This window comes from Cololabis saira, chromosome 19, assembly GCF_033807715.1.
Source record: "Cololabis saira isolate AMF1-May2022 chromosome 19, fColSai1.1, whole genome shotgun sequence".
In the NCBI taxonomy this organism is placed as follows: Eukaryota; Metazoa; Chordata; class Actinopteri; order Beloniformes; family Belonidae; genus Cololabis; species Cololabis saira.
The window spans coordinates 21,138,192-21,160,448 of NC_084605.1; the positions used below are offsets into that span (position 1 = coordinate 21,138,192).

The 22,257-nt window shown below is 43.9% G+C and overlaps 1 protein-coding gene across 2 annotated transcripts in view; it reads left to right on the forward strand.

The window, feature by feature from the left end:
- The first annotated feature begins 698 nt into the window (after window positions 1–698).
- The window catches only part of itgb4 (integrin, beta 4), a 29,421-nt gene continuing 7,862 nt past the window's right edge, over window positions 699–22,257 (forward strand). For both annotated transcript variants that reach the window (XM_061707658.1, XM_061707660.1), the window contains exons 1-33: window positions 699–1,064; window positions 3,339–3,421; window positions 3,768–3,850; window positions 5,241–5,342; window positions 5,458–5,662; window positions 5,742–5,838; window positions 5,963–6,134; window positions 6,258–6,521; window positions 6,635–6,724; window positions 6,820–6,942; window positions 7,518–7,685; window positions 7,777–7,853; window positions 7,987–8,195; window positions 9,437–9,540; window positions 9,631–9,726; window positions 9,847–9,979; window positions 10,068–10,193; window positions 11,424–11,542; window positions 11,635–11,668; window positions 11,757–11,951; window positions 12,039–12,142; window positions 12,231–12,289; window positions 12,382–12,405; window positions 12,492–12,640; window positions 13,490–13,669; window positions 13,778–13,926; window positions 16,130–16,337; window positions 16,445–16,762; window positions 16,854–17,026; window positions 17,727–17,907; window positions 19,552–19,689; window positions 19,786–19,968; window positions 20,060–20,188. In XM_061707658.1, coding sequence (XP_061563642.1) covers window positions 3,346–3,421; window positions 3,768–3,850; window positions 5,241–5,342; window positions 5,458–5,662; window positions 5,742–5,838; window positions 5,963–6,134; window positions 6,258–6,521; window positions 6,635–6,724; window positions 6,820–6,942; window positions 7,518–7,685; window positions 7,777–7,853; window positions 7,987–8,195; window positions 9,437–9,540; window positions 9,631–9,726; window positions 9,847–9,979; window positions 10,068–10,193; window positions 11,424–11,542; window positions 11,635–11,668; window positions 11,757–11,951; window positions 12,039–12,142; window positions 12,231–12,289; window positions 12,382–12,405; window positions 12,492–12,640; window positions 13,490–13,669; window positions 13,778–13,926; window positions 16,130–16,337; window positions 16,445–16,762; window positions 16,854–17,026; window positions 17,727–17,907; window positions 19,552–19,689; window positions 19,786–19,968; window positions 20,060–20,188 — 4,468 coding nt within the window. In that variant the 5' untranslated portion in view covers window positions 699–1,064; window positions 3,339–3,345. The remainder of the gene's footprint in view (window positions 1,065–3,338; window positions 3,422–3,767; window positions 3,851–5,240; window positions 5,343–5,457; window positions 5,663–5,741; window positions 5,839–5,962; window positions 6,135–6,257; window positions 6,522–6,634; window positions 6,725–6,819; window positions 6,943–7,517; window positions 7,686–7,776; window positions 7,854–7,986; window positions 8,196–9,436; window positions 9,541–9,630; window positions 9,727–9,846; window positions 9,980–10,067; window positions 10,194–11,423; window positions 11,543–11,634; window positions 11,669–11,756; window positions 11,952–12,038; window positions 12,143–12,230; window positions 12,290–12,381; window positions 12,406–12,491; window positions 12,641–13,489; window positions 13,670–13,777; window positions 13,927–16,129; window positions 16,338–16,444; window positions 16,763–16,853; window positions 17,027–17,726; window positions 17,908–19,551; window positions 19,690–19,785; window positions 19,969–20,059; window positions 20,189–22,257) is intronic.

Sequence of the window (22,257 nt, forward strand, 5' to 3'; positions counted from 1 at the left end):
TTCAGAAAACACGTAAACAAGCGTCTGGAAGACGGTGAAGAAAGATGCCAAACGGATGAGTGACTCGCTGCCGAGAACTAAGAGTTGCTCGGACCGTCATCTCTGCTCTCTGAGGATTTATTCATCCGAATTTGTAAATTTGATAAGATCCTCTCCTCCCTTGTGTTAAAGCTTTAGTATTAGTATACAGTGAACTCAGTGCACGTGAGGGTTCAGTGTCACGGTGACTATGGCGTACGCTTTTCCACCAAACACTTGGAGTTGTTCTGCAGCCAGGAAAAGGCTGAATATGTCCAAGGTATAAAATGTACCCGTAGGTGAGCACACGATTGAGTAAATATGAGTCATAAAGCGGTTTCCCATGGCCTGGAGGTACTGTTCTGCTCTGGGTGCCACTCCCAGGAGCTCGGGAAGGGGGGGGGCCTGGCTCCAGAGCCTCAAGCCCACACAGGTGAGCTCCTGCTGGACTGGAATGCAGCAGGGAGGGGCGGCGGGGGGGTTGACACACCAAGGTGTGGAGCTTTTAACTTTCACAGGGTGGGACGGGTGTGGGGGGGGACACAAGTACAGCGGAAGGGAGTCGACTCTGTCCATCAGAGCAGCTCACCTGGGTTGGGAATCTTATACGTGTTATTGTGTGTGTGTGTGAGAGTGTGTGCGTGCATGCTGAGAGGGTGAAGGAGGGATCAAGTCTCAGCGCTCGCAGTCATATCCACTCATTTGCTCTGACTCTCACTGGGTCTCGTATCTCTCCACTGCACACACTTAAAAACACTTGCTCTCGGCGGTGGACTCGCACGTCTGACCGAGCAGCTCAGAGGACGGCGGGTCAATATTTGACCAGTAGGGAAGAAACAAGGAAACAAAAGAAGAAAAAACTGGAAAACTTTCTGCCTCTTTTTCAGAGGAGACTTTGAACTCGGACGGGGTGAAGAAAAAGTTGCTTTTTGGTTTTGTTTTTTTCTCTCAAAGCAAGTGGATACCAACCTAGAAAGGAAATAGCTTTTCTTTCTTATTTATTGTTGGACTTTTGGACTTGGACTTGGGCGAGAGCACACACGGAGGTTTGTTTGATCTGTAATCTCATTGTATCCGCTCATAAATCTTGCAGTGGTTGCATTGTTTTCAGCGGCCTTCACTTGAAAAATGTATCACTGTTTTCCCTAAAACTGTTTATTATTCCAGTTGGTATCTCTGTAACCTTTGGGCATGAAAAGTAGATGTGCAGTGCATGTTATATAACTTTATGTTGCATTAGATGATTTATGAAGCAAAGGAAAGCTTAGAGTTTAATTTATTCAATTTAATCAATAAGAGCCACTGCAGGTGAAATAAAGTGGATTTGTTTGCTGCCACAGACGTTAATTAATAAGTAAATCTGGTGTTTTAGTTGAACTTTTTTGTTTTTGAGGACTCATGCAGGGATAACCAAAAAGGCTGGCATGTTTTTAATTTGTTGACTATCAAACTTGTTACAAAAGAAGACCCCACCCCGCCTCACTGATGACATCATGACAGGTTTGGACCCACACCCAGGGGTGGTATGTTTACCTGGCAGGCACGTCAGGGTCTGTGCAGAAGCAACTGCAGCTCTGAGCTCGTGGAGAAGTCCTCTGCATGGTTCTTTCAGGGCAAAGCGGGACTGGAGGCTGTAATTTGTGTCTCCTGGTGTCAAACCGCCCGTGTTTGTTCGATTTTTGTCTCAGTTGTAGCCAAATCTCTCTCTTTTAGTAGAGTTTTGACCCAAAAAAAGTGAGTTCATTTCCTGCTTCGAACCACTCTGGCCAGTGATTCCTGTGACGCCTCCTGCTGTGACTTCTCCCACACACCTGCCTCCAGCTCGCATAGGCCTTTCACATGCGTTTCCAGGCTGTGTTTTTAACTTTGACAGGTCTTTTTCTCACCTGAGGGAGAAATTCCTACTCAGAGTTGTAAATCATCAGGGCAAAAATCATCAAATCAGTTTTTTTTTTCTTTTTCCTCTTCGTGCTTCCAAATTGCAGCTGCCCACTGAGACAACTACAGAGACATTTCATGCCACACTGTGGCCTTTGTTCACTTTCCACCTCCGAGGTTTGAGTTGTTACCCTGTTTTGTCTGTTATCAGACTGAACTCCGTCCAAGTTTCCAGCATTAAACCGGACATTTGTTTTATTGTGAAGAGCGTACACAGCATGCTGTCTGGAATATTTCCAGGTCCCACCCTTGATGGGTTTTTTCCCTGTCACACCGTGCCATGGCTAAACTGGCTCTGAAATTAAAGGAGAAAAGTGTGATTTTTAAGAATTTTAAGTGTTTTAAAGTTTCTTTTCAAGATGCTGTTTTTATGTCATAGTGGGGTTACCACAGCATAGTGAGTAGAGTCGGTTGCAGAGCTGATCCCAGCTCTACCTATTGCCCCTTTTGACCTAGTCACACATAGTTCTGGTTGCAAGCTCGATGAACGGGGAAGTTTCAGTGCCCATAAAAAAAGTTTCATGATTTTATCCTCAGATGTTCAATGTTAACAAGTACGGTGCATAACGGACCAACCTCAGTGTTTCCCACATGGACATTCCCCAGAAACATTCCCTGGCCATTTCAGGCTGAAGACCTACCCAGTTATTGATCATCTGAATAATCAGATGCTTCCATCAATAAGAAGATCCCTGCATGGGTAGTCGGCTTGTTTTTTAAGAATAGAATTTACATTTCCTTTTCATCAAGTGAAGAGAAAATCCGAAGTGCTCAGGGAATTGTTCAGAAAAAATCTTGAAGGTGCTCTTTGGTGTTGGGGAAGAAAACATTATCTAGTCAAAAAAGGGAGTCCAAGGCACTCTTCTTGTGGAAAAATATTAAAAAGCCTTTATTGTAACATGGCTAATAAGTGTAAAAACATGGGAGCAGAGACCCACGCGTTTCGGCGCAAGCCTTCTTCAGGGTACTGCTCAAACAGGAATTCCTAATTTGAGCAGTACCCTGAAGAAGGCTTGCGCCGAAACGCGTGGGTCTCTGCTCCCATGTTTTTACACTTATTAGCCATGTTTCAATAAAGGCTTTTTAATATTTTTCCACAAGAAGAGTGCCTTGGACTCCCTTTTTTGACTAGATATTACATTTCCTTTTGTTCGGAAACTGATTTATCAGCTACTGTCAGTGTAAGGGACAGCTTCTGGGCGTTTTAACTTTCTTTGAGCTTTGATCGATCTAAATCCCTTTTTTTTTTTTTTTTTTTTTTTCCCCCCCCCCCCCCCCCAGCTTTCTGAGTGGATCTCGGTGTTGTTGTTGTTGTTGTTGTTGTTGTTGTTGTTGTTGTTGTTGCCTATTAATAAAAGCCAGTGTGCTCGTTCTGGTTGCAGGAAGGAGATGGGGAGATGGACGTGGCATCTCTCGGTGGGGATTGGCGTTTTCGTCGTCCTCTTCGCCTGCTGTCATGCTGAAGGTGAAGACCACAACTGACAAATAATCAATAATTTACTCTAGATTTTTGGTCCATTTATCAGTTTACTTATAAATGTGATAAATGTATGAATAACATAGCAGTTTACACAAGTAACACGGCTCATATTGCTTTCTGAAACTATGGTATCTGAAGAAGAGCTCTGTTATCTGTTGTTTTCATTCAAAACACCATCTGGAGTAAGTAACACACGCCAAAGTGAGCGTAGCGCTACCACAGGTATTCTAGCTATGCTTCATGGGTGTAATTCTCACTTCATTGCTTCTCTGTGACTGTGACCTTCCCTGACACTCTTCCCTGGAATCGTGCTTCACCCGGGGCCCGACAGCCAACTACTGCTTCGCCTCCAGGGCCAAAAGCTGCTCGGAGTGTCTGCAGGTGGGGAAAGGCTGCGCCTACTGTCCCGATGAGGTGAGAGCACAGAACTGCACGTTGCAAAAGTGGTGGCCAACTGTCGTAGGTTGCTTTCGTGAAAAATAAACCCTTTCTAGCACATTCTGGTTTCACCTAGCAGATTCAGTCTTGGACTGTGCTTGACCCAGAAGTGAATGTCAAATGTAGTTTTGGTTCGAGAAGAAAGCAGCTGCCTCTCCAGCGTCCACGTTCAAAACCAGTCCCAGCGGCTCTGTCCGCTGCTAATGTGCTGCTTTAAACACCATGTTTTCTTTATTTGCAGCCACTTAGCTGGTTTGTATTACCTCTGAACAAACCATTAAACCAAATGAAATACCGAATGTACCCACTCACAAGTTTGCGCAATGTTAATGCTAACGACGCTGAATCATTGCTGCCACAGGAAATAATTTATTTACAGCTTGTAGTTAAAGTTGAAAACAACCTGTTTTACTAAGTAGTCAAACAACTGGAAGAAGTGTGTTCTTCAAAAACCCACCAGTTTTATGTTTTGAGCTAGTCAGCAGTGGATGCTATTACAGCGTATTCACGCTTTCTCTGTAATCCAGTTTATTTATCATCTCACACTGAAGCTAATAACACTCCTATATATTAACTTGACCTCCATCAACCTGTATGAAATATGAAACCTGATGTTCAAAGCAGCGAAGTGCAGATCTTTTATGGTCGGGTTAGCTCAATGCTAAGGGCTGAGAGGATTTAGGAGAGAAAATGATTCTCCAGTTAAAACTTTTCAGTGCACACGAAGCCAGTAACTGGCGTCGATTCAACGGCAAACTAACTGTGAATCAAAACGCAAGATCTGGGAACCAAACTAAACCCAGAATAATAAGTGTCAAATCGGCTCCACATCAATCTACAGCTGGAAGGCGGGACATAGCTGGGATCTAGTAGCTCATTGGTTGCTGAATGACTCAGCATTTTACATCCACTTCAACTGAGGTACGTTAATACCATTAATGCTAATTTTATTATGAATGATAAAGGAGGATGGCATTAAACTCTTGCTTGCTGGTTCTATATGACCGTGAAGTTTTTGGTGGTCTGACGCCGACATAAAGCGCTGAGTCGTTCAGTAGCCACTGAAGCTACTAGGTCTTGGCTATGTCCCGCCTCCCCGCCGCTTATTTGACACTTGTTTCAAAATTACAACTCTAAAAAGGAAAAAAAGCACAACTGAGAAAGATGGTTCAAAAACGGAAATGGCTGTACAACTGATGGAGAGAAAATAAAAGTGTAACCAAGAGAGATGAGTCTAGACGGGTGTTCTCCAGGTTTATGTAGAGAGTCAGTACAGTTTGTCTTAAAAAATGCAGATTCCACCTCCAAACATCCAAGTCAGCAAGACTGCAGAACTGACTAATCGATCATGTCCCTGTTCCCGCAGACCTTCAGCGGGCCTCGCTGTGACTTTTATGACAACATACTGGCACATGGCTGCGGTGCTGCGACTGTCATCACAGCTAAAAGCAGCATGATGGTGGAGAAAGTAAGTCCTCCTCACCTGTGTTTCTCCTCTCTTTATTCAGACAGTTTAGCATGAAATGTACACAACTGTTTTCAACTAAAACTCCATCTCCATCTGTACCATCTCCCTTGTCCAGAGTCAAAAGATCGACATGAACTTGCAGCAGTCTCAGGTGTCGCCCCAGCAGGTGAGCATGACGTTTCTGCCGGGAGAGGAGAAGATGATGGACGTGGAGGTCTTTGCTCCAACCAAAGGACCTCTGGACCTTTATATTCTCATGGACTTCTCAAACTCTATGAAGGATGATTTGAGCAACTTGAAGAACATGGGCAAAGAGCTGGGTGAGCACATGTTCAATGCTGGCGTGTCGTGTTTCCAGTCTTATAAGGCGTAATACTGATGCCGAGGGTTTCCCCGCAGCTGTGCTGGTGGAAAAGCTGTCGCATGACCATACCATTGGATTTGGAAAGTTTGTGGACAAAGTGATCGAGCCCCAGACTGACATGAGACCCTCTAAGTAAGATGGAAAATAAGACACACTGTGATTAAAGTCTACCAGATGGTTAGAGCAACATGATGAGGGGAAAGAAATGTGCTTGCCTCTTTGTTGATCTCATTTGTCCAATCGTCACCTTCCTCAGACTCGCCCAGCCATGGCCCGACAGCGACCCTCCATTCTCCTTCAAAAACGTCATCACGCTGACAAGTGATCTGGACTTCTTCACCAGTGAGCTCCAGAAGGAGAGGATATCTGGGAACCTGGATGCTCCTGAAGGGGGGTTTGATGCCATCTTGCAGGCTGCAGTGTGTGGGGTTAGTAAAAATACCACACAGGATTGATTCCCCATGTGGCCACTTTACTTCCCAAAGGCCTTTTTTGTTGCCTTTGTTCCCCCATATCCTTGCTTCCTATCAACTACCGTATACTTTGTCTAGGATAAAATCGGCTGGCGCAAACACAGCACGCACCTCTTAGTTTTCTCCACCGAATCAGCCTTCCACTACGAGTCAGACGGCGCCAACGTGTTGTCGGGCATTCTGCCGCGTAACGACGAGCAGTGCCACCTGGACGCGGATGGAACCTACACAAAGGCGACGCTGCAGGATTACCCCTCAATACCCACACTGGTCCGTCTACTGGGGAAACACAACATCATCCCCATCTTCGCTGTGACCAACCACTCCTACACGTTCTATGAGGTTAGAAGGCCATTGTTCATCTTTTAACTGGAAACATAGTGCAATTTTTTTAAAGGTTTTGTTTGAGTTAGAGGCTCCAAATATCTATATATGTATTTTTATACTTTGTGCAGAGACTCCAGAAATATTTCCCCATCGCTGAGGTTGGTCTGCTTCAGGAAGACTCATCCAATATCCTGCAGGTCATGGAAACTGCCTTTGAGGTAAATGTCTGCATTGCTGGCGCATTCTTGAATTTCTGTCTCACAGCAGCAAGCAAAACCCCAGCGTGCTCATCTTCTCCAATGTGTCCTTCCAGAGTATCCGCTCCAAGATCAGCATTCGTGCGGAGGAGAGACCGAAGGCCTTCGAGGCACAGTTCTTGACCATGAGCGGGAAGGTTGCACAGTATGGCGACTTTGACTTCAAGCCTGGAGAAATTGTAAGTGGCGAAATAAAAAGGCAATGCCTCATAATGATACCACTAGGTAGTAATGCCTCTTTTGACCACACGGGGGCATGTAGATGTAGCGAGATGTGTTATGTTGACAAAAGAGCCATTAATTATATTGTACTAATAAGTCAGGACATTCTGGCACATCTGGTAATACCACTTCGATCCACTAGAGGTGCACTTTGTTGTGTCTTACACCAGGAGTTGACACATGCACTTTCTTGTGTTATGATGCCGCCATGTGGTCAGAACTTGGTATTGCTACATAGGGTGCCTTTAAGAAGGTGAATTTGTCAAGATCATTTCTTTTTATATAGTCAACGAAAACATTTCCCCAACTCAGAGAAAATGAAGAATAACTTTTAGGTAGTGTCTCTAAAATGGTTATACAGCTAAATGCTTGGCACGCATCGACAACGTTCTGGTGTAAAATTTGGGTAAATGTTAGATTTGGATATGTCCAGTGGCTTTGATTAGGTTGGAAAATGTCTCCAGGAAATGAATGTTATGTCAGTGTAACTACCCTGCGATGCGACTGAAACGTGTGTGTTCATTCTGTCCAGGGCAACTTCAAGATGAGACTCAAGGCCCAACGAACCATTGATGAGACTCTGGTCTGTCAGATGGATCCAGCTGATACAGCGGGAACAATGAGAGTCAAACCCACAACCTTCAATGCTGCCGTCAACGTGAAGGCCTCGATCCTCTGTCCGACCTGCGACTGTGAAAAGGTTTCGTACGCAGATTTTCACTGAAAGTTGTAGTTATTCACTGGCATCATTAATGGTATATTCACATCTTTTTTTTAATCATTTCTTCCAGACTCCTCTCCCTAAAGCTGATAGATGCCATGGAAACGGAGACTTGGTGTGTGGGAGTTGCCAGTGCTTCGACGGCTGGTAAGACTTACATCAACTCTTAGGAAAGATTTTAAAGACATATGGATTTTGACACCTCTGCTTAAGAATGGATAGTCTTGGCCCTCTTAGGTTTAATACTCATTGTTACCCGCCTTCGCCATCTCCCCCTCAGGCTGGGTAATTTCTGTAACTGCTCAGCGAGTGCTTCAGCCCTGGACACCAACCAGTGCATGGCACCTGGCATTGTGCAGCCCTGCTCGGGCCGTGGAGACTGTCTGGCATGTGGAACCTGTGTGTGCTACAACCCAGATCAGTTTGAAGGACCTTTCTGTCAGTACGACAAGAGCCAGTGCCAAAGAGTTAGCGGTTTCCTCTGCAACGGTAAGACCAACTATGACCGTTGGGTCTGTGAGTGAGAGAGTGTGTAAAAAAACAGAGGTGGACAGAGTACTCGACCCCAGTACTTGAGTAAGAGTACAAATACTACTGGTCAAAATTTACTCCGTTACAAGTAAAAGTAGCTCAGTCAAAATATTACTCGAGTAAGAGTAGAAAAGTACTTGCTTTTAAAGGTACTTAAGTATCCAAAAGTAAATGCTTTTAAATTTACTTTAAGTAAAAGTAAGAGTAAGAGTAAGAGTAAATTTCTTATTTTCCACATCAGTAAATTACTATATTTTTTCTAAATTAATTTAAGGATCTTTTAACTCTTGTTTCTGAGAATTAACTCTTTGAAACCAGCTGCACTGATGTGCTGCTTTTAGAACCACAATGTTATATAAAACCTGCAGAAACACCAAAAACAAATCAAATGAATGGGATCATAAGAGCACAGCAGATGATGCAGAGGTTATTAACAATCATGAACTGAAACCAAATGAACCTGCACCATCCAACTAAGTCTGGATCCCCCTCAGAGACCACTGCTTTACAAAAAACTACATCTCTGCTTTCAATAACTCAATGTTGAAGTCACTTAACTTTACAGGAAGGACATGTACCAGTACAATATAGCAATATAGAGCATAACAAACTGTCTCCCCGTGTCTGTCTTGGCTGTCTCCCAATATCCGTCTAAAAATAGGATTTTAGGGAAGAAGAAAACAGAGCAGACCTGAAAGTAACGAGTACTTTTCAGCCTTCCTAGAAATTTACTCGAGTAAAAGTAAAAATATTTGTCTTGGAAATGTATTCAAGTAAGAGTAATAAGTACCAAAGAAATCTAATACTCAAGTAAAGTACAAATCCTCTGGATATGTACTTAAGTACAGTACTCAAGTAAATTTACTCCGTTACTGTCCACCACTGGTAAAAAAGAGGATTTCATCCAGCTTGCCAAAGCATCGCTAGAAATTGTATTGGTGCTCTTCCTTAAACAACCACTAGTTGGTGTCTCTAAAAATGAGTCAATCTCCATTGAGCCTCATATGTCCAACTTAATAAACTTAATCAGAAGTTTCTTTGAATGAAATCTGACTAAGTGTTCCTCAGTAAAACATTAACGTTTCCTCCAGTTTATTAATATGATGATGTTATTGGTTATCGATGTCAGTTTATCTGCTCAGAATACATTTGCTGCCTCGAAAGCAAAACTTTAAAATCTTCAAATCTTGTTTTGTCAGATCGTGGCTCTTGCGTCATGGGCCAGTGCGCCTGTACCGAGGGTTGGGAGGGCAACGCCTGCGACTGTCCCAAGAGCAACCAGACCTGTGTGGACAGCAAGGGGGTGAGCAGAAACAAAGGTGTTTTTGTGAAAACAATCACTATTGAATCTTTAATACAGTCCGATGCCTGACTGGGTCCTTATGTGCATCAGGGGATCTGCAGCGGGCGAGGTCAATGCGTGTGCGGCCGCTGCACGTGTCCAGACTCCGGTATCGAGCTGTCTTCAACCTGCGAGCCAAACTTTCAGGTGTGGATAGATATGTTATATACTTCTGCAACGTATCCAGGAGTACGGGGATCACTGTAATTCAAGCATGTCTGCTTGGTCTTCTCTGACTTTCTTCTGACGTTTGTGAATCCCGTCTAGTACCAATTAGGAGTGTGTGAGAGCACGAGGAGTTGCGCCCAGTGTAAGGCGTGGAAGACGGGCGAGAAGAAGGATGAAGAAGTGTGCAACAAGTGCCCCTTCAGAGTTGTGATGGTGGATGAACTCAAAGAGCGTAAGCACCTGCAGCAAGATCAGCCATTTTTTAAATAATTAAAGACATTTAGTGATATATATGTGTCTTTACATGTATGTTATTTCAGGGGAAAAAGTGCTTGATTCGTGCAGTTTCCGTGACGAAGACGACGACTGCACGTACCGCTACACTGTGGAGACGGACAAAGATCCCACAGTTAAAGAGCTGCTGATCCAGATGCTGGAAAAGAAAGGTAAGCTGGATTGATATCACAACAACTGATGTCTTATTTCTGAAAAGACCTCAATGCTTGAAAAGATCCCTTTTGTGTGATATAGAGATTTAAACGCTCTTTTCTCAGTCTGATGTTTGCTTTGTGGAGACTACAGGATCATACAGTTCTAATCACTGCTCAAAAGAGGGACAACATGAATTACTGGTGTGTTAAACTGCTAAAATAACTTATTGAAATTCAGTTTAACACAATCCTATAAGTTACCTTCGGGCCGCCGGTGTTTGATAAGATGTTTTATAAGATGTAAGATAAGACCGAGCATGCTCAACGTTTATATTGTTGTTAACCCTTTAATGCCTTTTCATATGACATAATGCAAAGTTTTTATTATACATTGAATTTAAAAACGCTCTCAATTTCCCGGTATACAGTTTGTAAATTATATATTTTTTGTATCATTATCAATACACTGGGTAATTTTATCATTTTTTTTATTTATTTAGTTTTTTACATTTTTTTTTTATTGTACATGCATCTTTTTTAAATTATATACAGAGGTATTTTGGGGTAAAAGTGCTTCCTTCTCAGGTTTTATTGGCGACTGGCATCGAGCTGAAAGACCACATTCAAACAAATCAAACGTTTATTCATCTAGAACTTTTTTTTTTAAACAATAAAATTGAACACAAAGTTGGAAGACCAGAAATCAGGGCATTACAGTAGTCAATGCGACTTGAGGTAAGACGCATCGCCACCAGCTGCTCCATAAAGAAAGTAAACAAAAAGAAGTGCTGCACCTGCATGCCCCCTAGTGTTTGGTGGTGGAATTACACTGCGATTTCATTAGTGTGGACATGGCTTGAAGCCGTTACCCCTCGCCTACACGTGCGCATGCGTCGACGCCACTGCTGTCGATTCACTTTGAATGACATGACATCAAGCCTTGCCGAACTAAATCGTGGGGCCATTGTATTGCAGAGGAGGTGTTGTTGGTCCGGTCAGAAGTTGAGAAAAACATAAAAATCAAACTAGTCTGGAGTGAAAAGTGTGTTTTAGGAAAGATCTTTTCTGTAAAGCAGTTTGAATTGTCTTGTTCGTGAAATGTGCTACACAAATAATCCCGGAGCCTTGCTTCATTCTTTAAAGCTTAAAACCACTGAATGGAAGTGAAGCCATTGAAGTTAGTTTTCCAGAAGCATGTCCTCGTATCATTGTTTAATATCCGTCTGTCTTGTGTTTGCTCGTCAGACTGTCCAGCTGCAAGTCTCCTGTGGTTGCTGCCCCTCCTCCTGTTCCTCCTGTTACTCCTGGCGCTCCTCCTGCTCTGCTGCTGGAAGTACTGCGCCTGCTGCAAAAGCTGCTGGCAGGTACACACGGGCGCGTTTAACTTTAGACCCATTCAAGTTTGGATTTCTACTTAACAGCTGATCTAAGAGCTTCTGTTTCCCCCACCACACAGAGCTGCCTTGCCCTGCTGCCTTGCTGTAGGAGGGGTAAGATGTTTGACATTTGATGGTGCCTCATCTCCTCCCCCCTGAAACCGTGTGGGATATGAGTAACCTTGCGCTGTCGTCCCTCCAGGTCGCACAGTTGGCTTCAAGGAAGACGAGTATTTGCTTCGTAAGTCTCTGCTCACCTCAGACCATTTGGATACACCAATGGTGAGAGCCGGCCCGCCCAAAGGAACCGATGTGGTCCGCTGGAAGGTCAAAGACAACGTGCACCGCGGACCCAATCACCCTCAGGCTCTGATCAAGCCGAACCCTAAGGAGATAAGTGAGTGTTAGCTTTTTAATTTAAAGCCCATTTGTGTAAGAAACGACATATGTAACATGTGCTTTTCTTTTTTTTAATAATTTCCAGTCCAGTTCCCCATCTCCCTTCGACTAAACAGACTGTTCTCTGAGAACTTAACTCACGCTGAATCCAGAGATGGTGAACAACTCCGCAGGGAAGTGGCTGATAATGTGAGTTAGTTTGTTTTTGTTTTCTTTCTTTTGTGTTTGTAAAAACGATGACTAAATCACAGAGCGATGTGTTTTTCCTTCCATTCAGCTAAATCAAGTGTATAAGAACATTCCCGGCGCACAGATGGTGCAACAGACATCGTTCAGGTAACGGTCATCGAATGTCTTCTTCTTGTGGTCAAAACTGCAAATATTATGTCTGTTCTCTCACAAATTGATGCCTATGTTGGTTTTTTCAGAACGCAGAGAAATGCAGGCAAAAGGTAACTTTCTGACTGATACGATCCATGAGTTTGTTGTCTTTAGGTCATGCATGTCTAACTTCACTGACCCCTCTCCGCTCCCTCAGGCAGGACTACGTCATCATGGACACGGTCTTACCTGCGCCTTACAGCAGATACCCAGATATAGTCAAACTCACGGAGAAGAATGTCCAGTCGGGCAACTTCCATGACCTCAAAGTGGTGCCGGGCTACTACACCGTAGCCTCAGACAGAGGTACGCAGTCACACGCTCTAAGCGTACGGTAGGGCTGTTCGATTAATCGATTTTAAATGGTAATCGCGATTATGTAATTAGAACGATGTTAAAACTTGAAAATCGTAAAATCGATTTTTCGCTTTTTTTTTTTTTTTTTTTTTTTTTTATATAACCTTGTCTGCACACATATTAATGATTGATACCATATTAATGATTGATGGAAATACCTCTCAATACCTGCGACAAGTGCCCCATGGGAGAGGCTCTTTAGTGTAGGAGGGGGCGTTGTAACATGCCACCGGGCATCCCTCAAGCCAGATGCGGTAGACCGGCTCGTGTTCCTTGCAAAAAACTTGCAAATGTGAATAGCAAATGTAATGACTGACATTACACACCTCTACCTCCTTCATGGGTTGCATTATTTTTTGCATGCAAAGACCCAGTTTAGTTTAATTAGAAAATGTCTTGTTTTATTTAATTGGAAATATAACTTACTGTATGTTTGCAAGTGCTGATTTTTTTTTCTTTTTTTTTCAGAGATAAAACTTTATATTTTATTATATTTTTTAAAACCTTTTTTCAACTTATTTTACAGAGTTTTGCACTTTATTCATTCATTTTTGGTTTAATAAGAGCAAAGTTTGCACTTAAAGCCCAATGGGGCAAATGTTCAATAAAAAAACAGCATATTTGAAATCATTTCTTTGCCTTTTGTCAATTCACAAAATAATCGTAATCGAAAATCGGATTTTGAGAGAAAAAAATCGAGATTTTATTTTTGGGCAAAATCGAACAGCCCTAGCGTACGGATGTTTTTCTTGTGTCTGCTGGCGTAAATGTTCATGAGACCCCGGTCCTCCACTGCAGAGGCCACGGGAGCCATCGAGTTCCAGGAGGGCGTGGAGTCACTGGACGTCCACGTCCCGCTCTTCGTCAAGGATGAAGATGATGACAAGAAGCAGCTGCAGGTGGAAGCCACGGATGTGCCCCTGGGCATCGCTGAGATCGGAAAACGCTTGGTCGACATCACCATCATCAAAGAGCATGGTGAGAAACCTGATCAAATCCAGTTCAGCCGGAATATACAGTATAAATCTAAAGGCTGGAGTTGACCCCCGCTATCATCCTCGTTCCCTTCCTCTTTGCTCTCTTCAGCCAGCAGCGTCTTCTCATTCCTTCAACCGGCGTACTTTTACAGCAGACAGGATGGAGTGGCCAACATCCCGATCAGCAGAGAGATCATTGAGGACGGACGCACACAGGTCACCTACCGTTCACGAGATCTCACTGCCAAGGACAAGAAGGTACGCTAAGCCCCACTCTAGATTTATTAGAGGTGTCAAATTAGCGAGATGAGCTTGAATCTTCTTCATGTGTCTGTTCAGGATTCATACTTGTGCTCCAGTTTCTTCCCACAATCCTTAGAAGTGTCTGTTAGTGATTCTGAAATGGCTGAGAATGTAAGCGCACGGTTGAGTGTTGAGCCTGTGAAGGACTGGCAACCTTTCTGGATGTTGATTGAGGGCTTAAGTGTTTCCTGTTTTTAAATCTCATTTTCTTGCCATTTTCTTCTTCTTTTTTTTTTCCACGTGCTTCAGTGTCTAAACCTAAACAGTGTTTTGGAAATGAAACCTGCTGTCCAGGAACCGCCCAAAAACCCTGTCACCCCTGCTGTGATATGTGAATATCTCAAACATCCATCTTAGAGCAGGTCACAGCTTTACTCCGTATTATGATTGTCTATAATCTTTTTTATTTTTTTTTCCCAACTTTGTTTATTAGGAATTCACATATTGAGATGATACAGTTTTACAGGTGGTACTTACAGTGGTCTGCGTTTTTTTTTGTTTTTTTTTTTTAAATACACGACAAATAAAAACAAATAGACATACAAACAGAGACGGACGGAACCCAAGACAAAGCGTAACAGAATAAGACACGAGAACTCAAAGTATTGACGTTGTGCAATTGGCATATTAGAGTTGGATCTAGGTTCCACTCGAGAAATGATAAATAAAAAAATAAAAATAAAAAATAAAAAAAGACGGGGGATAAATAAGCAATAATCCATCCCAGACACAGACATTACGTATATACAAAAATACACATACATACAAACACACTCATTTACTCGGGGAAGGGGGAGGGGGGGTGGGTGGGGGGGTTATTCTGCTCACAGCTTTTCTAATTGGTCCTGAGGTTCTTCATCAATGCTGAGTGAGTGAATGTGGTCAACAAAAGGTTGCCAAGTTTTGTTAAAGGCTTCCAAGGAACCCCGACGGGAGAACCTAATCTTCTCCAGCTTAATGCAGTATAGGATTTCATGTATCCACCTATTGTGTGTGGGCGGAAGCATATGTGTCCATTTGAGGAGGATGAGCCTTCTAGCGAGTAAAGTTGTGAAGGCTATAACTCGTTTCGCAGTGTTAGGCATCCCAGTGTGTCGTGGTACTCGACACACTGAGAGTAGAGGACCGTGACGGGGTCGGGATCAATTGTGCTACCCAAAACCCTCCCCAGCGTATCAAACAACTCCAACCAAAATGATTGTCTATAATCTAAGAATAAATGTGTCCTAAATTTGCAGCATTGTAATTAGGGGTGTCAAATTAGCACGTTAATTGCAATTAATAAATTACAGGCATATTTAGCGCGTTATGTTTTTTAATCGCTTAATCTATTTTTTAATCTTTTTCTGTTTGCAAGTTGCCTTTATTATGAAATCTGTGTTTGTGTGGTGGGCTTCTGGATGAGTTGTTAGGGGCGAAAAACAATGGTCCGTCACACCTTGAAGTGGACACTGATTGGCTGTCCCTGTGTGTGGGCGTGGTTAGCTGCGCTGGTAGACTAGTCCCGTTGTAGCTGGACAGGTGGGGGAGGAACGGAGAAGAGAGGTGAAAATAGAGGAGCAGGTGAAAGTTGTCGGTCTGGTGAATGGGGAACATACATTTCTAAAACGACCCGACGGCACCATTGATAAAGGTAGATTTATCAATGCTGGAAAAGACTTTGCTCACCACCGAAGCAGCTCAAGTTTAGCCACATAAACGCAAAGCACCCGGTCACGTGGGCAGCCACAGCTAACGTTAGCAGCAACGATGTTGCCACAGCAACGATGTTGCCACAGCAACGCTCTTCCCTGAACTAGACTCGAGGAGAGCATGTAAATGGCTAGGACTGCATCTGTTCAAGTCTGTTAAAAATAGAAATAAATTACTTTATAAAGCCACTTTTTTTTATTATATATATCAATGTTTTGATCTGCCACAATAATGTAATGAATTTAAAGGAAAGTTGAGGGCTTTTCTCTGAAATTTTTAGCTGAGATTAAAAAAGAGATTAATTAGATTAATTAATTACAGATCCTAATTAATCGCAAAAATGTTTTAATCGCTTGACAGCACTAATATTTGTAGGCTATATGGAGGTGTCCCGAGATGGGTATCTATGACTAGTTTGTAATGATGAGACGGTATTAGGTCATTCTTCATCCTTGCTGGATTTCAGGACTACGTGACGGTGGAAGGAGACCTGACCTACGGTCCCGGTGAGACCCAGAAGACGGTCCCTGTCCGCCTGCTAGAGCTGAGCGAGAAAGATGGCTTGTTAGAGGATAAACAGGTCAAACAGTTTGTCATGGACCTCAGTAACCCACGCCAAGGCGCAAAGCTGGGACGCTACCCAAGAACCACCGTCACCATCTCTGACCAACCAGGTGATTTGAATGCAGAAGTGTTTTTTTGATCAGACTGATTTCAAGTCGTGTTCCCAGCTGAAGCGTTGGTGGTTTACGGTCGCGTCTCACGCTTTTCCTTTATCCAGAACCGAGTGTGATGATGTTCAAGAAGGGCACCCAGAACTTCACCACGTCCGATCCAACCTACACCATCCCTGTGGTGCGGACTCGCAACCAGGACATTCCTGCCACAGTGAAGTGGTGCACCAAAAAGGCTCAGCGCTTCGACCTCTCTGGCCTTCTGAAGTTTGGTCCCGGAGAGACGGAAAAGAACATTGTGATCGACCCAAAAGCCCACCCTGGACCGATCCAGCCAGAGACCTTCAACCTGGAGCTGTTGGACCCAAGCAACAACGCTTCCATTGGAGAGAGGAGGGCCACCATTGTCAATGTCACCGAAGGAGGTAGGACGCAGTACCGCCTGAATACCACAGCAAATATGTCATCAATGTGCCATTTATGGAGCAAACGCTGACCTTCCTCCATTTCTTCCAGGTCCAAGATCTCCAGAAATAGCAATGATGCAACAGAAAGGCTTCATCAATAATATGGCCACCTCCCCTGGCGGTCACCTTCTGCCCCCGGGTAATCTCAAGGCCAAAGCGACCGGACCTAGAAACATCCGTCTGAACTGGGACCCGTCACCTGGCAACCCAATGGGCTACAAGGTACAGTAATCCCTCTCTGTAACGTGGTTCACCTTTCACGTCTCGCTGCTTCACGGATTTGCATTGTGCATCGTGTTCTGCATTCTTATTGGCTAAACAGTCTCCCCGCTTCTTCACTTCCTGTGTGTCAATAACGTTGGTCGCTTAGCAACAATGATGAGAACGGCCAATGAGCTTCAGCGGCAGCTCAGGAACGAGACCCTTTGATGAATCGTTCATTACAGTCTCAAATATAATTGATGGTGGCATGTCTGTTTATAAGAATATTTTTGCCCAGAAGAAAAAAGAGCGACAACAACTACCCATAACTATGTTTTTCTCTCAAAAAACACACGTGAACCACGGGCTTTAGAGGAAAAAGACGCTACAGAGCGAGTCAGGATGCAGCGGCACAGTCAGAAGAGCAGTGAAATACGCGCGAGTCACAATTTGTCCTACTGTACTTATTGTATTTTTTTTCTCACGTTCAAATCCAATTAATAAAATTAAGCCTTGTATAATAATTGTGAAAAAAAAAATGTTTTAAGTTGCTACTTCGCAGATTTCACCTATCACGGGTTCTTTTTGGAACGTAACCACCGCGAAAAAACAAGGGATTACTGTACATCAAATCAGTACGGTCCCCAGACTTTAGCTTGAATTGATTCCTCCGATTTGTGTCTCTCACATTCTGTCCATTTTGTTTCCTGCTGTGTTTTAGGTGAAGTATTGGATCTACGGCGACCCGGAGAAAGACGCACAGGTCTTAGATGTTAAGACTACTCAAGCTGAGTTGACCAACCTGTACCCTTACTGCGACTACGAGATGCGAGTGTGCGCCTACAATTCACTGGGAGACGGCTACGATACCGACATGGTTCCCTGTCAAACACTGGAGGACGGTAAGTACGGTGAATTCAGAAAATGACCATCAAAGCAACTATTTTTACTTTTTTTTATACTAGAACAGCTACAGTATCTGTAGATCCATCTCCGAGACCTCCTTTAAGCTTCAGAAATGACCAAATTGACACTTAAGACAACCAGCTGAGATGATTTAGGCATCTCGTAAGGATGCATCTTCATCCTCAGATGCCTTCCAGGGAAGATATTACAAACATGTCTTAGATGGAAGGAGGTCTCCTGGGAGATTCAGGCCGTAATGTGGGAAGATTATATCTCTTGGTTGTTACGAGACTGCTTCTGAGGTCAGGGAATCATAACTCAGACTGTTCTCCCGTACAACCTGTACCAACAGCAGAAAATGAATCACAGCTGGGATTCTGAACCAAACACAGACCTGCAACCCAGGAGATATGAGCTGGTAGCGCTGATATGGTTTAGATTACCGTATTTTCTGGACTATAAACCGCTACTTTTTTCATAGGTTTTGAACCATGCGGCTTATACAAAGGTGCGGCTATTCTGTGGATTTTTCTTCCACCGCTCGGGGCACTATTACCGGAAATAGAATCAAAACTAAGACAAAATAAATGCAAAGAAGAGTACGCTACTTCTTTTTTAGCAGATAGAAGTAGGTAGAAGCAGATTTCAAACAGATAAATAGATAAATAAATACCGGTTATTTTCTCTTGGTTCTGTCCCGTTTTAATCAGCAAAGTTGCTGCCGTGTTAAAAGACACTGTTAAGAAAGGATCAATTTAGGTACAAACATGTACATCATTTACAGGTCAAAATCGTTCTGTACATGTAGTAAATATCTAATCTAACAACATAAATATCTGCAGCTTGCATATCTTTTTTTTTTAAATAGAGCGGATGCGGCTTGTATGCAGGTGCGGCTTGTATATCTTTTTTTTAATTATTTTGTTAAAAAATAGATCGGGTGCGGCTTATAGTCCAGAAAATACGGTTAAGAAAGATCGGAGGTGCAAGCAACAAAGATGGACGAGTTCCAACTCAGAAAGTCACAGAAACACTATGTACCCCTGCCTAAGAATCCAACATGGTTTTTCCTCACATCAACAAGCACACACTCGGCTAATTGTACTGCTTATAACAGCTTTAGCTGATGTGATTAAAAAAAACCCGCTCTATGAAACAATACAACTTTTGGCCACATGGGGGCAGCCTTTCATAAAAGTTTATCTGTAAGACATAACAAAGTGCACCTCCAGTGGGACAAAGTGGTGTTACAACCTGCCTGACTTTCCCGCTCATTAGCATAGTGTTGTCTGAATTTGTGGAAACGGCAAACCCATATGCCCCCATGTGGTCAGAAATGGTATTACTTCAGAGAATAATGAATTAATATGAGTAACAATTACTTGCAGCACCAATGGCAAATCCGAATATTTGGAAAATGGTTAATTTTCATATTTTGCAACTCAAAAAAAGTCAACTTGGTAGTGACATCATTTCAGCTTCCAACCTGTGACTTCTCAGGTGAACTCAACACACCTTACACACCAGACGCTACCTAGAACTGATCCTGCGGTATAAATGGAAGGGATTGAAGAAAGATTTGCTGCAAAGTGTCTTGGTGATCGAGCTTTACAAACAGTTCCTGTTCTGTTTTACTGTAGTGCCTGGTGAACCTGGACGCCTGGCCTTCAACGTCATCAGTCCAACCGTCACTCAGATCAGCTGGGCTGAACCTGCGGAGACCAACGGCAACATCACAGCATATGAGGTCATCTACATACCCATCGACGACGAAATGAGTAAGAGAGCCGCCCAGAAATGGCAAAACCCAACCATTTTAGTTGCGTTGCGGTACTCCGACCCATCCTAACCTATCCTATCTTCTCTTCACACAGAGCCGGAGGGAACGCCTAAGAAAGTGGTTATTGACAATCCTAAGAAGCGGATGCTGTTGATAGAGAACCTGCAGATCGCCCAGACGTACCAGTACAAAGTCCGAGCTAAGAACAGTGTGGGCTGGGGCCCCTACAGAGACGCCACCATCAACTTGGCGTCCCAGCCTGCCAGACCTCTGTCCAGTAAGTCTGGCCATGGACAACCATGAGACGCACCTTTGTTGGGCCCGTCTCCCCGTAATGAGTTTAATCAATCCCCGTTCCCGTCCTTTAGTTCCCATCATTCCAGATGTGCCCATCGTGGACGCCGAGGCAGGAGACGAGTACGACAGCTACCTGATGTACAGCAGTGATGTGCTGAAGTCGCCTCCGAGCTCCAAGACCCCCAGCGTCTCTGGTGATGGTGGGTACCCAGAGCCCGAACTACTGGTAGCAGCTGTTGGTTGTAAACTTGTGCCTGTGCTCCGCTTGGAAACATTTTTTGGGCTCTGGCAAGACTGCATGTGATTGGCAGATGTACAGACTAAGCCGCTGCTGGATCTAATTACTTCACACCACGTTGTCTGTGCAGCACGGCGTCTGGCTTGGTTCTCGTTGGCATTTAATGTAACGGTGGTGTTACTGCCCTTCTGGAGGCCTGGGGGCAACATGGGGGAGCGTTGGTCTGTTGTTCGTGATAGTCCTCTTGGAAGCGCTTCAGAGTTTTGTGTGAAACTACTCGAACCATCTCGCTGGTAGAGCTACTAGGCTGAGATGAGGCATCTTTCTCACGGTTCTGTCTGTTTTTTGTCTTCTTTTTATCACCTCCATCTGGCTTAACTTTAGGCAAAGCCTCAGGCAGATGGCAACAAAAAATCTGCTTCCATTGCATCCTTTGTACGTTGCGGTTAGGGATGCTTTCCAACCTCTCACCGCGAGGTCCCTGCTCTCTCCTGCTTTTCTTCTGGAAGACAGTGCTGCTGTTGCTCCATGCCTTTGAGAAAACTACCATCAATTCATCATTGTGATCCCATGAATTTGTTATAGTTTCTTTTTTAATAATGTATAGTTGAAGCAAACACGTCTGTCCTGCAAATCTATCCTCGGCCTGCTTGCGTCTCTCCTGTGACCACATAATCAAGGCTGGAAACATGTCAAGTTGGTGGGGTCAAACCTGGACCTCCGTCAGGTGTCGTGGAGAAAGCATGTGGAGGTCTTCCCCAGTCGGCACAGCACAGACACAGAAGCGAGCTCAGATGAGACCCAAACTCCCCGTGCAGGTGATGACCGCTCCATTGACAGACAGACAGACAGGCAGGCGGCTCGCATGCCAGATGTTGTGCACGGCCGATTGTTTTCCCAGCGTCATCAACAACGTCATTTTCCTCTGGGCTTCAGTTCTTGTCCCCTGCACGTACTGGCCCCTTTCCCGTCTATTTTCCAGCCAATTGCACTGAGAGGAGCGCTGGCATCAACTGCTCCACTTCCAGTTGATGATCGGGGGGGGAGGATTTTCCAGGTGCCTGCCTCCGGCGCCTCTCTCTCCGTCCCCCCGGGGAAGCAGTGACCCGGAGGCAGCTTTGTCTGCTGTGTTGAATGTCTTTAAAGGGTACTCCATCAAATACAGCCCTGCATCTGCAGGAGGACACTTTTCCCTGCAGCTGCATTTGCTTTCCTTTTCCGGTTTACCTCTTTTGATGAGAAGAACCTTCTTTTTGTTGTGTTTAAAGTGTTTAAAGCCACTCTATGTTGCAATGCCATTTCTGACCACATGGGGGACATACAAGACAAGAGATGCTGACGATTAAATGGCTTTAATGAATGAGCTGGGATGTCTTGTAATACAATTTTCTCCCAGTAGAGGTGCACTTTGGTACGTCTTACACCAGAGGCTGACGCACGCCGCCCCCATGTGGTCAGAAATAATATTGTTTTATAAACTGGCTTTAAATCTACTTCCCTGCATTACTGGTGAGAGATTCCCCACAAGAGGGATCTGTAAAGACAGGACGTCAGTGTTACAGCTGAATTTTGATCCAAGAAGAATAAGATTTTATACAAGAAGTGTGGTTCAAACAACTGTTGAATGGTCGAGACCATGATGAAGTTGATATTTAATTTATTTTACCACTTTTTTTTCCGGTGAAACACAAAGCCATGATCAGTTTTACTGAGAGCAGTGGTTCCTTTTACTGTCTTGTAACCAAAACAAACATCTAAGAAGGGAAACGACGGAGGTCACTCCCTCACCACTTCACAATTTAGTTAAGTCAATAAATGTTTTTGTTTTCGCAGCTTTCCTTTCAATGCTGAGCATGCACAAATAAACAGAAAAAACTGAAGCTTCAACATTTACTCCTTGCAGGCAGTTCAGCTGGAATAAGAAAGGCTTTCCCTCACTTGTAGGTGGTAAACATTTCCCAAACCTCTGTGGCTGTTTGTGTAACCTTTTTTTGTGGCATAAGCAGGGCCGTTTGTGTAGGTCTTGATTGG